The sequence below is a fragment of the Nelumbo lutea genome, chromosome 3 (assembly GCF_056320005.1).
Source record: "Nelumbo lutea isolate HS-2025 chromosome 3, American lotus-T2T, whole genome shotgun sequence".
Classification (NCBI taxonomy): domain Eukaryota; kingdom Viridiplantae; phylum Streptophyta; class Magnoliopsida; order Proteales; family Nelumbonaceae; genus Nelumbo; species Nelumbo lutea.
The window spans coordinates 102545008-102561700 of NC_142686.1; the positions used below are offsets into that span (position 1 = coordinate 102545008).

Here is a 16693-nt window from a genome sequence, read left to right on the forward strand (position 1 = left end):
TGGCAATATGCCCTCGTTGATCTCAAACATTTTGGAATATATTCAATTGCCAAGCCACCTGTTGACGGAAGATTATTATTTCATGGTTATCTCTATTTAACACTTTCACACATAATCATTTACTTCTTTTCTTAACTATTTATTGTTTAATTGAAAATCTTTTAAGGCTTTTTGAATAAAAGTTAACAAAGTTTCTTGAATTGGCAAAATTAGATATGTTTCAAAATAAATTGCAAGAGCAGCGTTAAGAAAAAAAAAGTCTTTACTTTATAGGAACCAAATTGCCCCTAGTTTAAAAGCCCGCCATTCTCTCTCTCTCTCTACTTCACCTCTCTGTTGACATCTCAATCAAAAAGAAGGAAAGCAACGAAAGCAAAAGGGGAGTTTGTGCCATTTTTCCATGCCTCTATTGGTCCTTAGCTCGCCTCTTATGCTTAAAGGACTGTTTTCTTTGAAATAACATGTTTTGCTGTTTAAGACGTTCTCTTTTTCTATTTGTGCGTTCATTGTTTCTAAATTCATAATGGAATATAAATGCCACACCACCTTGTATTGACAGAGGTCCCATTTGACATTAATTCATTGGTAAAATCCACCCTTGTTGGGTTCTACTCTTAGGCATAAATTCTTGTAGAAATCTTTAAAATGGCGTCAATACAGGTCAAACAAGTTGCTAAAACTTTGGTACAAAAAATCACTTCACTTGTGGATTATTGCATGGGAAAAAAATCAGGCATCTGGTTAACAACTTGGTACAAAAGATAGTTCTTCAAAGGGAAAAAAATTAGGTATCATCTGGCAACCAACAGACCGAATGGTGTTTTATAGGCTTGGCAAGCATCTGATATTACAAAAATTGGACGGTTGCTTGCAGTTTTGAATCATCAATTGCAGTTGCAAATATCTATCACTCAGGTGACAAAATAATATTTACACTCTCAAATTCATCTAAAACCCAATAGGCCACAAGGTTTTGTATGATTCTCACAACTGTACAGGCCATCCAGTATAGTGGGGACTGGGTGGTGTTTTACAGACTTAGAACCATTTGACATTACACAAGCCAGATGATTGCTTACAATTTTGAGTCATCAATTATAGTTAAAATCGTTAATTACACAAGTGATCTAACGCACTCAAATTCCTTTAAAACCAAACAAACCACATGGTTATATATGATTCTCATAGGTGCATACACCATCTGGTATGGGGAAGATGGGATAATGTACAACAAACTTAAAAATCATTTGACATTGAAAAGGCCATATGATTACTTACAATTTTGGAATATCATTTATAGTTGCAAACATATATTCCCCTAGATGGTCTAATTGTAGTTACACCATCAAATGCACCTAGAACCTAATAAACCACAAGATTCTATATGATTCTCACAAGTGTATAAACCATCTGATATAATGGAGAACGGCTAGTGTTTTACATATTTAGAAACCATCTGGCATTACACAAGCCGGGTGGTGTTTCACAATATCAATCTAGCGAGTGAGGAAGTTCCATTTTCCCCGATTGTTTGAGATGAGTAGTGTATGCCTTCATGAACTCATGAGGCAAAAGATCCTTCACCATTTTAGCAGTATCCATGACTACAACAACACGTAGAGTTATGAGAAAATGATGAACTTCTAGGGTTTTTACTCTCTAGGAAGTGTAGAGGGCATTTTTGTGGGAGATATTTGTGATTGGCTACACAAATCCTATCGGAGCTTGAGCCATGTTTTCTACAAATATAGAAGCCTTTAACTTCATTCCAACATACAATAAAAATATATATATAAAAAAAAAAAGATAGAGAAATAAACGAATGGTCTAACAAAGTGAGAAGAGGGAGATACAAAGAAATAGAGTTAGATCCGAAAGGCTGAGACAATGAAAGAATGAAAGCAAATTTTAATGGGCGGGATTTTAATAAGGAGCAATTTGGTAAAAAATAATAAGCTTTTGTATGGCTCGCTATTTTTGCAAATCTTTTCAAAAGGTATTTGATTTTGTCAATAGTTGTAACTTTATTAATTTTTATGCAAAAAGCTCAATCTTTTATGCATAGAGATATCAATATTATTGGATTGCTTTGGACCCTGGTTCCAACTCTTATTAAGGTCAATGGAGATCCATTTTACTTGGTCTAAGTTGGATGACCAAGTGATTAGATCCTTGGTCAATGAGGCATTTGTCTCATTCTGGTGAAGCTTTGAATTGGTCGTCCCCCCAACATTCAAGTTTGTTAAGTTCCCACCTCAAAACAAGGAAGGGATTGTTGGGTTGAGACATATATATATATATATATATATAGCTATCTCATAATGATAGCACATGCATGAAAAATCAAATATTTTGGGAGGTTAAGAAACCTCCAATCATATTCAGCCCCAACCAAATTTGGCAGCTCCTTTTTGTCTTTTTGCAAGAGAGGGTTAGTGTCTCAGATCTATTGTGTCGTTGTTCTCTCTTGTTTATGTGCAGGTTTGGAGAGCCCAAGTATCAGCCGTCCATTTCTGCATCTTCAAGTTCAACAACAATTGGTTCCATAGCCCACCAAACAACCATCGTGTTCACTTCACAGTATGGAATTATCAACCTTATAATGAGACCTACCTATGTTTTCAACAATAAACTAGGGTTGTGTTTAATACCATTGCCACTTCTACTTAGTAACATTTTATCTTGTCAATACAAATTTTTGAGAAATTGTTTTGTCATATCACACCAGATATAAATACTTCCACTAAAAAAGTATAAGTTTTGGATCAGGTGTTGGCATTTGCAGTAGAAACACCAAATTTGATGTTTCCTTAAAAAACAATGGTACTAAAACTAGAAGTGGCAATGATACCAAACATAACCTAGATAATGACCTGATTTCTGTATTACTTATGGGGTTGTGAATCTGGATTATTTCGTTTTTTATCTGACCTAGTTTCATTTGATACCCATTATCTATATTATAAATTTATGGTAAGTTTTTTTTTCTTTTTTGATAAATAGATTTTTTATTTGATTTAAGAGATTAAATTGGGTTTTATTTGTAATTAATACCCTACTTTATCTGAAAAATGGGCCCTGCACCATTTAATATTTTGTATGAGATTTACTACATATATGATAAATTTGATTTGGATTTATTATTTAATTTTAAAAAAATAGATCATGCTTTATTTATATGGATTTAAAAAAAATAAAAAAAATAGAAATTTACAAAATCATATATATTTTGAATAAGGGCAAAGTGTGAGACGAGGGTGGCAAAGGGGAGCCATGGCCCCCTATGCCCTGAAAATCCTCATTGTCTATCTATTAATATATATTAAAACAAAACTGGCCATGTGGCCTCTCCTTTCTCTCCTTTCTAGTAGGAATAGCAATTTTCCTATCCCCGACGGGTACCCAACTTCCCCAAGCCGATGGGGTTGGGAATGGGGATTACTTTGGCAGGGTGGGGTGGGGGTGGGGATGGGGATGGGTGCCCTAACCCCAATTAAATATATTAACTATATATTATTATATATCAAGGTTTTAAAAACTAATTTGACCGCTAGTTTTTGGGCAGTGGTTCGACCATTTGGGTTGATCGGTTTGGGCAGGTTGATTTATTTGACCTATTAGTGTAAGAGGATGATGCATATATGTATGTATGTATGTATATACACACACTACTCATTTTATGAGAAAAGAGAGAAATTGTTGTCGGGTGGGAAAGGAAAGAAAAGAAAGAAGAAAGGAAGGAAAGAAGGAGGAGGAGGAGGTGGTTCACCGATCACAGTACCGGAGCAACGACATTACCAAAGCAGCGGCGACAGCGGTGAAGTTAACAAAGCAATGGCAACTTAGATCTCATAGATCTCTTAGTCTCTCTCTCTCTCTCTCTCTCAGATCTCTCTTTCTCTCAGTAGTGATTTCAGATCTAAGATCTAATTTCAATCCCTCCCCCCATCTCTCGATCTCCTCTCTATACATGCTCTCTTAAAAAAAATTAAATAACAAATATTTTTTTAAACCATGAACCATTGCCCGGGTCAAACAGTTTAGCAATTTTATGATTAATTCAATGGTTTTTTTTTTCAGAAAAAATAGTCCACTTGAAAACCAAACCCAAAAGTATGGTCGTTTCCCAGGTCCAACGGTTCAATTGTCCAATCTGGTCTAATTTTCAAAATAATGTTGTATATATGATATTATTTATATTATTTAAATATATCAAAATATATTTAAAATATTATTTATATTTTAAATCTTTTATTCATTTATATATATATCAAAAATATTATTAACTACAAAATTTTGGGGATCTAGGTCCCCATGGGAACCCATTCCCGTCAGGGATTGGAGATGGAGGACAACTTTTATTCCGACGGGGATTTATTCCAAAATCGGGATCGGGGATGGGGAATATGATCCCTGCCCCATTGCCATTCCTACCTTCTAGTATCTCTCCCTCATTCCTTTATTAAGTCTTTCAAATTACCAATTTAGCATGGCCCTCTCTAGTCTCTTCCTTCCTCAACCCCCGAGTAATATAGTTGAAATCAAATCGTGATATGGTAGAAAGCCACCTAAAAAAATTCCATGATGTACATGGAACATGATACGTTCCATGTACATGACGTATCATGTTCCACCATAGATATGAGAGTAAGGCTGCATTTGGGAACGATGCAAATGGAGTGTAAATCCTGGTTCAGAGTAAATTTGCACTCTGGTTCACTTTTGCCTATGTTTGGTAACATTATATTTATGCATTGACAAATGACAAATCAATGCATATTTACATTGAAAGTAAATTTGCATTAAAGTGGGCTTTTGATAAAAAAAAAAAAAAAGCATATGCTTTACTAGACTTCATGTTTGCATCCATTTCAGCTAAAAGTCTGTTTGGTAAGAGGGTAAATTTGTCAGTGCAAAACTAACCCAATTTTACAATTCATATGAACCGTTTTACACTCTATAATTTGCATTCACACTTATTTGCATCGTTTCCAAACACAGCCTATGGAATAAAGGATGACTCATTGTTTGTGAAACTCAAAGCATAGAATGGGGAGGATAGGAGGTCAAGGACAGGAGGTTGTGGTTCTTCAAGTACTAGGAAGAGAAGTAATTTTTTTTTTTTTACATGGAAAACTAATATTCCAGTTTGCAATGTATCGAGTGTGGAAGATGATGGTATCTAGGTTGACGGGTTGATATTTTGGGTTTGCTATTTAAAATAATGGGTTTTGGGCTTTTGTAATTCTTGGACTTTGCAAAATAGTCAATTTCAACCCTAAAGAATAAAGAAATTTGTATAGTTCAGTCTACTCTTAGGGTGGAACTAAGATTTTTAGGGATGGGCTGAATCCTGCCCATGGATTGATGCCAAATTTACGGGCAGGATGTGGTTTATAGGGCGGGGGAGAGGGAGGGTACTAATAGACTAGGAGGGGGCTGCAATTCAAATTTCTGAGGTGGATTGCAGTCCACTTATCCCAAGAATAAAAGGGGCCATTTTCTACTCTAGATTTTGATGAAAAAGCCATTTGTAAATAAAAATGGATGACGTTTAAAGCAATATTAATAGATCTCTTAAACAACATTATGTAGCACTGCTAAAGTTTGAAAACCAATGATGAACCCACCTATGTCATAAGTCACCCTAACAAGACCATTTTTCTATGGTTTTCTAGATACCCATTTCACAATATCAATGTTACGATGAATAAATTTGCCCAAATTCCACAACTCATAAGTCATAGCAACCTAGAACCCTGCCAGGGTTCCCATATAATCATATAATCCAAGACTAAAAGCCATAAGACTTAAGAAAACGACTAAAAAAGCAATGAGACTAAAAAATCTGTTGAAGGGATAAAAAAAAAAAAGACTAAAAAAAGTGGATGAATCAATAAATAAATTATAGATTACCACCTTAAATTTTGGGGATATTGATACTTAGCCCTCCAAACTTTCATTTATTGCAAAAACTTTGGGTTCCGGCAGTTTACTTTCAATGTACTTGTTAAATATTTATATTCCAAAATTCCCTTTTGGAATATATGGGAAAATCTATGATACAGGAAAGATATGATATGGAAAAAGCTTTAACCGATCAAAACCCACCCATGAATTTTGATAATTAACACCTGATTCACTATAACGTTTATGGTTCCAATTTATTAGTTGGTTGTTTTTCCGATATCATTTTTCTATATCATAATCGAACCCATTTATATTTCAATGTACTTGTTAAACATTTATATTCCCGTTTGATGGAGGAAACTTTTTTTGTTTAAATCATTATTTTAATAACCGGAACAGATTGGATGGTTGGACCAGTTGATATGGGAATCTAAGAGCATTCCAGATCCAAATTGTTTTTGAACATTGGAATCCATATAGTATGGCAACGGTTTAAAGTAAATCGGGATCTCCTACCCACAAGAGCTCTATTCATACCTACCCAGTGATGGAGATGGCGATGGCGGTGGCAACAGCAACAGAAAGTGCATTAGCAACCATTCAGATCTCCCTGGGATCTCAGATATGAGAACTGAGATCTCAGATTTGAGATTTGAGAGCTGAGATTTCTCTCCGATTTGAGATCTCAGCTCCATCTCTCTCTCTCTCTCTCTCTCTCTCTCTGCAATATGGTTTGTCTCTCCCCATCTCTGAATCTGCATTTAAATGCAAACAGCTGTCTTGGTCGAACTGGTTGATGGTTCGACTGCCCGGGCCAGTGGTTCTTTGACCAAATCAACGGGTTTTGGCCTAAGAATGAGTTAAGGGTGAAACGGAACTAGTTACCTGAACGATTTCTGACTCAAACAATCTGACCATCTGAGTTAATGCTGGTTATTTCCATTCTTATGAACTCTTTTCAGCATGTGCTACCAACTTTAATTTACACCGAGTGAGTGATAAATCGATAATTAGGAATGATAATTTTGTGGTAATTTTCAAATACTCTATTTGTCCTTAACATAATAGGACCCATTTATCAAAACCTGTGGCCGTAGGATTTGGGATGGGCTTGGAATTTTAAATTAAAGCTCTGTTGTTTGGGTTTTAACATTAGGGTAGCTGATACCCAAACCCAATGTACTTGTAGTGTGAAACCCAAAAAATTTGTATTACTAAATATTGTATTGATGTGTCTCTCATTAAGTATTAAAAGTTTTGAGAATGTGGTATATTAACACCCTGAATTTAGGTATTGGAAAACTTAAATATTGGAAATCTGCAAAAAAGAATTGTTTGCAGACGGTTATAGACAAAAAAGAATGGTCGTCTACTAGGGGATGTATCATCCAGTGGCTTCCAGCCTTCCACATTGAAGAAAAAATAATGCATCTCTTCTAACCATTTGACAATGAGTCAATGACCATTCTGAAGAAAAGTGGCATGCTGTATAGTTTTGGTTAGGGAAACCTGGGAAAAGAAAAAGAAAAAAAAATTAAAAAGTATATAACTAGAAAGATATGACATCTAAAAAATTTATGACCAACCAACTGGTGTCATAGACGTGTTAACCAATCAGGTGATATCTACAAAAATTAGTGGGTGGATTTTGATTGGTCAAAGCTCTTCTGGTACCATGTAAATAATTAGAAAGACATGATATCTGAAAAATGGGTTGGAATGACGCCATAAAGACATGATAATTGAAAAACCTATAATCAATAAACCAGTATCACAAAAGAGTTGACTAATCAGGTGGTATTCATAAGAATTTACGAGGTGTTTTGATTGGTCAAAGCTCATTCGATACCATGTCTTTATCAATCAACCAGTATCATAAATGTGTCTTTTTGGCATCATGGATTTTTCCTAGGTGTGTATAAGAGCACGTGCTATTGTATGTGTTCAAGTAAAAAGTGAAGATACAAGTTAACATTATCCAAATTTAACTTTAATGAAATGCATCAAAAGAAGGTAAGTATCCAGGGCCATATCTATCATTAAATTATAAACATACCATTTCTTATTACTTTTAGGCATGTCTTTTTTGGTCTTCTCCTCTCTCTTCTAGCCTCGAATTTGTGTTCAGGTAGGAGATTAAATACATTGTCGTGCAGCCTGACCATTTGATTTTTGTTAATTCTCTTAATCTAAATTCTAAGGGGGTGTTCTTTTTTTTTTTTTTTAGATTCATGTTCAGTTTTCATATTTATGTGGGCACCAAGGAAAGTTTATTTTATTGGGCAAGTGATACACATCTTTTAAGTGGGTAAATAACTTTCTCAGTTCTCATAGATTTTTATATCTAAAATGATCATCACCTTATTTACCTAGGAAATAAAAGAATATAAATAAAGGCACATTATGCACTTACCTGGATAAGTGTTTCCAGAAAAAATTTATCAAAAAATAACAGGGACTAAAAGGCTTCTCTGTGCCTTCATCATGCTTTGATAAGATTCAATGCATGTATGGTATGAAACAAGTTCATTTTATTCATAAAAGTAGAAATGAAAACGTGTCTAGTTATATGACACTGAGTCTGTGACTTCTGGTTTTTAAATTAATTTCTTAGTCCATTAGAAGAAATACTAGTAGATAACGAAGACAACATAGACGATGTAAAGCTATTTCCCTTAAGAGATGCATCATAAACCATAATACTGGTTAGGTTACTTTTCCTCTAGTTGTATCGCTGGCCATTTGCTTTGCAAAGTGGAACGCTAGAAACACTATTAACCTTTTCTTAAAACCGCTTAGCAAGTCAACAGAAAAGAAGAATAACTGTCTGTTAAAAGAAAAGAATCAATTGCGAGAAAAAGAATGAATGCTTTCTGTGATTTCTCAGTGTATGCTGAGAGAATTCGAATAGACATTGTGAATCTGTGATCTTACATTATAGTACATGAGAAGTGGGTGGATCAGATATGTACTGGATTGGCACTTCTATATCTAATCAAATCTGTAGTTTAGATCAGCTACTTGAGAGATCTATTGTGAAATAAGTAGAATAAAAAAAATGCTGCACAATCAGGTCAATTGGGTCCCGGACTGGAATCTAGTACTGGTACTTTGGCAGATGACAGCTCAACATGTGCTACACGAACAGCACCAAGAAGCCGCTCTGGCAACTCATCTACAGTATTTGCCTACAACAGTAAAGAACAGCAGCGTCTTCTCAGTTCAAGATAGATCATGGAAAATGTTGCAATAAGAAATAATTACAGAGCCCTAGTATTCCAAAGTAAGACAATTGGGGTATTCAATGCAATGGTTGAGAAAGACGTGGCATTTGAATGCACAGTAATCCCTTTGAACAAAGCAGGTTGACCAGAATAATGTGGCATTGGTAGTTTTCTGTTCTATCCTTGTCAAAAACATTATAACCCTTTTTCTTTTCTTGATAACCTTGTGCACTCATGGAAGAGGGACTGAGTATCACACAAGAGAATCTGGGCCATTGCAAGAACCAACAAAAAAGAGAAAAAACCCATGAAAACCCCAGGAATTCTGTAGTGTTGAACACTCAATAGTGCAGTTGGTATTACTAATCTGTTTTCAACATCTGTGTATTAACTATATGGGGTGGTTGATTCCATATTGTCCTCATGCTTAGTAAGCACCCATCAGTAATTAATATTAACTTGAACTGCTTTAAGAGGCATTCTAAAACGTGGCTATACTTCCAGGTGGCAAAGCTATGGCATGACAACAAGAGTCTGCATTTTCCCATCCAGTGAGTCCAAGATCTTGTGATTTGCCATCTGTTTGAGGAAGTTATTATGACTAAATCACTGATTGGATATGGCATTTGAATTTCAGAATTTTTAATTTAATCAAGTATCCTATAGGTTATCATGTAAGTAGAAAAGTCAAGTCTTTGCAAGATAATAATTGATTGGTCAAGCAAGTAACAACCTCTGATTTTTTTTTCATATTTTTGAACAAGTTTGATCTTGTTTTTATTTCTATTGTCGGGAGGATAATAATTGTGCAGCAATCGTTCTCTTGGAATGAACATTTGTGGTCATGCAACATAAATGGTGAGTTCATGAATATCTTTGGCAGTTCCTGATTCATTTTTCTAGTACTCCTTGTTTGTTAAAAGCAAGACCTTGGTTTCTTCAATCAATATCTTGTTCCTGCTTTGTCTAAGGGAATTTGTTGGGTGGTTCAACAGAACAATTCATGTGAGCAAGATTTAGTGGCGAAACCTACTTTGTCCACTTTTATATACACCATTTTTTTTTTTTTACAGCCAGATCACCCCTTAATACTCACCTGCACAAGAAAAGCCATGTCAACCACCAATGTTGTAATTACACCACAAACAAGCCCCAATACTCCGTTAGCAACAGTAGAAGAACCAATATCAACATCTATCTGCAAGGTGACAATTTCTGTAAGCAATAACATTTTACATATACTACAAGCCAAGTATCTTCAAAGAAAAAAATTGTATTGAAGATAAAAAAAGGTAGTACTTACTTCCAAGTACTTAGGACCACGAATGTAGTTACAATCAACTGCCTTGCCCAATAAACAAGGGGTCCTTCCAACACTCTGGCGCACAATCCATGAGCCCTGCATCATTTTACACCTAGAATCAGGAAAAAATATGGAACACAATTACACAAGACAAAGCCAATAAAGTAAGACATAACCAGGAGGATAAATAGATGATCCTGTCCAGCAAATACATAGATATGTAAGTAGGTATTCATGCAATTTCCCTAATGGGAGATTCCCTAAATGGATGAATAGATTGAACATCTTTTTTTTTTTTTTTATCATTTGAATAGATGGAACAGCTTAAGATTTGTTTTCTAGATTGTCCACAAGCAGTTGGACTATACAATCTTGTGGAACATGGTTCTATTGTCGTTTTCTTAGGGAACTTGAAATAAGAAAAGAAATAAAGAGAAGAATCTTTACTAACAAGTTTGGCTTTACTAAGGATATTCCTAGATATATGAGACATTTAGAATTTTCCACTCTGGGCAACCCAAAATGTCATCTGGCAGAAACCTTCTTGACAGGTCATGTACGTGCCATTGCCCACATGAACTTCATCTCCTAATGACTGACACATTCCCCTATGTGAAGCAAATGGCAGAGTTCCCAACCACCTTGTTCTTATTGTCCTCTAAGTTTGTTCCTAGATATGTATCAGAAGCATATCTAGACCTGAGTGGAGAGTAGCTATGTCAGATGAGATGGGTGCACTAATATTAAGGGCTTAAAACATGGGAGATTGTTAATTTGGCTAAAGAAAAGGAGATGGTGAATATAAGTGGGGATTCCATCAAATACATGGTTGACGGGTTGATTGAAAGGTAGAACCATACAAGGCATGATTGGTGGCTAAAGGCTAATACACAAATGTATAGGATTGACTACATGGAGACTTTTGCATCAATTGCAGAGTTGAATTCAGTTCAGATTCTACTCTCTTCTATTTAGTTATTCTTGGCCATTGTTCCAGCTTGATGTTAAGAAAGAATTTTTGAATGGTGACTTGAATGTGTGAAGAATCCAGATGTTGTACCTTATTTCTATAGTCCTTGTTGTACACTATCATGTATTCTTTCTTTCTTATTTTCTCTTCTTTGCCCCACAAGGGCCTTTCTGTAAATACCATATTTCATATATATATATATATATTCTGACTCTCTAGGGTGGGGTCAACAGTTTCTGTTTTCACCCTAAACTGGTTTTGCTCTCTTGTTCGAACTGGTTGTGTGACATGGTATTAGAGCAGGTTGCTCCATAGACTGTCTGCTCCATGTTCACTCATTAACCTCTCAAACCTTGCTGGTTTCTGGACTCATCAACTGAAGATAGGGCTGTTTCAGTCAACCCTAATCCTGTTTACATTGTTCTGTGATTTCAGCAAGGGAAATCTTCATAGAACTCCTTGGGGAAGCATCTGTTCGAAGTGAAACTTTAACTGGTGTGTTGTCGAGATCTGGTTTACCTACTTAGAAAATCTCACTGTGATTGGACAAGTATTTGGGGAGTTCTGATCTCTCCTCTCTTGGATGGCAGTTTCTGGAAATCTGCATATCAGGTTGGTGAATCTGACCTATCTGCTCAATCGGATATCCTTTGTTTCTGAGAACCCTAGTTTTAGTGTTGCCCTAGGGCCTAGGGTACTCTCACTCAATAAACCACTCAGGTGTATTTCGGATTCAGTTCTGGAGAGTATTTTCTTTCTCTCCAGTTCGACAGTTCTGAAACTCTGCTGGCTTGGATCCGTTTGGCATTTTCTTCGAAGGATTTTAATTCCTTCACAGCTTGGCATATCTCTGTGGATTGCATAACTGCGGTGAATATTGTTTGCTTTGGCCTTGCTGTCAAGGGTGTCTCTTCTGAGGGATTCTCTTGGTTGATTGCTGGGACATTGATTTCAGCAGTTGGTTAATCTCTGGATCAAGTGTAGAGATTAAGAAACCTTGAAATTAGTTACCAGGGCTGCTACTTCTCTTGTAGATTATTTTTCTTGACTGGAATGGCCGAAAAGGTGGACACTGTTCCAGTGGAGTTCGATGGAAATAACTACAGCATGTGGAAGTTTCATTTTGACTTCTTTGTTGAAGGAAAAGGGCTCAAAGGATACTTAAATGGGGCTGTTAATAAACCTGATGAATCAAACACTAAGGCCTTTTCACAATGGAAAAATTGTTTCTTGGATTCTCAACACTGTTTTTCTCACATTGCTATTCCTATGAGGAGAATGCGAACAGCCTATGAAATGTATTTTTATTTCAAGAAGGCCTATCATCAGTCCAATATGTCAAGACAGTACCAAATTGAATCTAAAATATTTACCTATTGCCAAGGAGACAAAAAGATACAGGATTTTTATGCACGCTTTCTTGACTTGTGGGCAGAATATGAATTATTTCACATCGAGCCATCTGATTCAGTAGAGTGTGTTAAGTATCTATAGAAGCACTTTGAGAGGAGGAAAGTGAATCATTTCCTCATGAGACTGAGACCTGAATACGGGACTATTCGGTCCAATATTCTGAGTAGGAGTACATTACCAAATTTAGATTCTGTGATGGGAGAGTTGCTGTGATAAGAGACTAGACTTATGGCTGCTGCAAATCTGGAAGGGAAGCAACTTGAACCTGGGGTTGAAACAGTTTTTATTGCACAAGGGAGTAAGAAACCTGGTGGAAAGGATATGTCTAAAACCTGATGTTATCAATGTAAAGGTTTTGGACATGTTGCTTCACACAACAGGAAGAAGAATGTTTGCACATACTGTAACCAACATGGTCATATCATTCTAGATTGCCCTGTTCGTCCCTCCAAAGGTAGTATGAAGAAGAATCAGCCATGAACTTATCAGGTATCTGAAGGACAGATGATTAACACACCTAGTGCACGCAACATCAAAGGTGAACCTTCTGCTCCCATGAACAGGGAAGAAATATGAGAACTGGTATCCTGTACTATCTCATCTGCATTTTCTGCTATTATCTTATCTGGCGAGTTCTCTGGATATTGTTCGTCTTCCTCACATGTTTGGATAATTGATTCAGGAGCTACCAATCATATGACTGGAGCCTACCCCGAACTTTCAAATAAATCTTCGAAGACCCATCATACGCATATTGTTAGTGCCAATGGTGAGAAATTGAATATCATTGAGAGTAATGACTTGTGTTTGAAGCTCTCACCCTCGTCTTCACTCTCCCTTACCAAAACCTTCTTTGTTCCCAAACTTACTACTAACCTTATTTCAGTTGGTCAATTTGTTGATAAAGATCTAAACTGCCCTACCATTTTTTCCAAGACACTTTTTGGCGTCAAATCCCGATTTTTAGCTTTTTGTTATTTATAAAAAATTAAAAACTGAAATAAAAGACATAAATTAGACCTAAAATAAACCATATATATACATATATTACATGTAGAATGTAATTATATATTATTTATCCTATATATGTTTATACATATTATATTTATATTTATATATATTTATTTAAATTGATGACACCACGGTCTAACCCATCCAACCCGGATGGTCAAATGGCTGACCCACAATCCAGAGGAAAAAATGGTTCAGCCTCTGGGTTGGTTTTTAAAACACTGGATCAGTGGTGAATAGTAAAATTTGTAGGAGATTTGCTATTCCTTAAAATGTGGGGAGATCAAATATTTGAAGTACCAATCATTGGGTTAGTCTTAAATGAAGCTTCCTCATTTTGTGCTATTTCTATACTGTTCTTTACCACTTAATTACTTCCTCTCATTCTTAATAAAAGATTTTGTTACAAATCAAAAGGGACTGTGTCGTGCAGTCTTGGAAATTGAGAAGTGCACAGTAGAAGAAACAGACCTTGGCAACTGACGGAATGAGCTTCAGCCGGCTGTTGCGGAACTCATCATCACCATCAACAAAACGTTGCAAAAGTGATCCAGGCACCAATTGTTTTTTAACAAAATAAAACACCATACTGTAATGAGTTGACCCTGGCACCTGTAATGATACTGTGTTACTCTCTCTCCCATTCTTAAGAAGATGCATAAAATGACATTATAAATAAACAACATAAATGAGACCTTACCTGCAGATTAATAGCCAGTGAGAAAAATCCCTTTTCCGAGGCAACCTACACAATCAACCAATTAGATTTATAAGTCAAGTCGCAACCACAACTTATGTACTTTTTGTTTTCTTCCATATCAGTACATAGGTCAAGATGTATTTAATTCTTTGTACTTCACATAAATGTTCACTATACCTCACAATTTATAGGTGGGGCAGTTTGGACTCAGATAATTGATGAAGAAAAGGTCATTCTGGGTACAAAAGCTAATGAATAAGAAAAAACCTTAGAAATTCATCTATTAAAATTTTTGTAATTCATTTTTTATTGATCAGTGACTGTCTTATTAATGACCAAATGAGGTTAAGATAATGGAACATGATATATGATGGTGTATCCTGGAAATCAAGAGCAGGGAGGTGCACAGGCCCAGAGGCCACCCAATATAACTAGCAGTGCAACTTGGGCAGGGTTAGCCTTAACTGAACCCAAAAAAGTTGGATAGAGTTGGGTTTGGTTGAAGTTCAGACTGGGGTAAGGGTTGAAAACTAAGAATCAGACATAACTTCACACTTGGTTAGGATTAAAGCCTTCGATAACCGAACCCAACCTGAATGTAACATTCCATTATATTTGTATATATAAATATTATATAAACATATGCATGTATCTATTTATATGTATCGACAACTTTAAATTTAAAAGAAAAAAATTGTCTAGTCTAATATATGTGCTTGATTTGTTATAAAAGACAAGATTACTAGGAGCAAAACTGGTACACTCTCCTATTGATCTGAATGTCAAGATATCTGATAGTGAGGGAGAGCTCTAAGATGACCTGGGAGATACAGGAGACTAGTAGGAAAACTCATCTCATCATTACTAGACCATACATTACTTTAATGTGGGGTTATTAAGCCAATTTATGAAGAGACCAAGGACAAACCATTAGGAAGTTGCTCCAGGTCAAGGGTTGTTTAAGAAAGGGGAGAATTATCTTTGGAAGTGTATACGGATGCAACTTGCACAAGATCAATCATTAACAAAATGTCTACAACTGGCTATTGCACGTTTCTTGGAGGAAATTAGGTTACTTGGAAACAATGTTTTAAAACACGGAGGCGTGATGGGAAGTGTTCCACTACCTGGAGGCATGAGGTGTTGGGGTGATTTGGCAATGTTGACTCCAGCCCAAACTTTATTTCCCCTTCTTTTTCTTTTCACTTTCTTTACTTTCTCTTTCTTTCTTTTTTCGTCCTTTTGTACAAGGCATAGATGAGGCGCATGAGCCATATGCCTCTAGCATGCCTCATGCAATCCATATTTCTTCTAATCCAGTGTTTCATGAAAAGACGAAGCATATAGAGGTAGATTGCCACTTTGTAAGGGAGAACGTCACAAGTGGAAAAATTGTTACACCGTATGTGAGGTCATAAAATTAGCTAGTGGATCTCTTCACCAAAGGCTCAATCCGTACTTGGATAAATCATATGTAGCAAGTTGGAGCTTTATGACATTAATGCCAACTTGAGGGGGAGTGTTAGAAGTTATATTTTGTTTATTCTTCTCTTTTATACCATGGTCGACAAGGGGGCACTTTTGTAATTCCATTCTTTTCTTTTATTACTTCAATTTGGGTCACAAATGTAAGTTTACAAAGCTCTTATAATTCTAATAAAAGTGGGTGGCACTTGGGTTGACACAGCTTGAAATGACTACTGTTAGCCCAATTCTTTCCAACTTCTCTATTCTTCTCCACTTTCTAACAACAAAGATTGATTACAAATGATATTTCTTTTATTTTTCTTCCTTTTTATTGATCTCTAAGGTTGTTCGCACTTTTGAATCATATTGAATTATTATTTGAATCATATCAAAATGGTAAGCCAATCATCCAATCACCAAAGCCTTATTTGTTCTTTTAGGAAAAGATTTTTAAAAAATGTGATGATATTAATGAAAAATCAGAATGTTTCTAATAATAGTCTAGAATTTTAAACCTAAGGTACATAGACTATTAATGAAATCTGTAATATCATCAAAATATCAGAGATATTACAAAAAAAAAATCTTGTAAATTTCATATCACCACCTTGAAAAATGGGGAAATTACAACAAAATCTCATTAATACTGCAAACCTTGCTTAAAAGAATAGAAGTTTCAGCTCAAGCATGTCAAA

The 16693-nt window shown here is 35.6% G+C and overlaps 1 protein-coding gene across 4 annotated transcripts in view; it reads right to left on the reverse strand.

Annotated features, from left to right (window-relative positions):
- Window positions 1-8758: 8758 nt before the first annotated feature.
- The window catches only part of LOC148867253 (protein ENHANCED DISEASE RESISTANCE 2-like), a 70377-nt gene continuing 62442 nt past the window's right edge, over window positions 8759-16693 (reverse strand). For all 4 annotated transcript variants that reach the window (XM_088978916.1, XM_088978913.1, XM_088978915.1 and 1 more), the window contains exons 19-23: window positions 14532-14576; window positions 14303-14443; window positions 10438-10533; window positions 10231-10332; window positions 8759-9098 (exon numbers count right to left, since the gene is read on the reverse strand). In XM_088978916.1, the coding sequence (XP_088835042.1) occupies window positions 8985-9098; window positions 10231-10332; window positions 10438-10533; window positions 14303-14443; window positions 14532-14576 (498 nt within the window). In that variant the 3' untranslated portion in view covers window positions 8759-8984. The remainder of the gene's footprint in view (window positions 9099-10230; window positions 10333-10437; window positions 10534-14302; window positions 14444-14531; window positions 14577-16693) is intronic.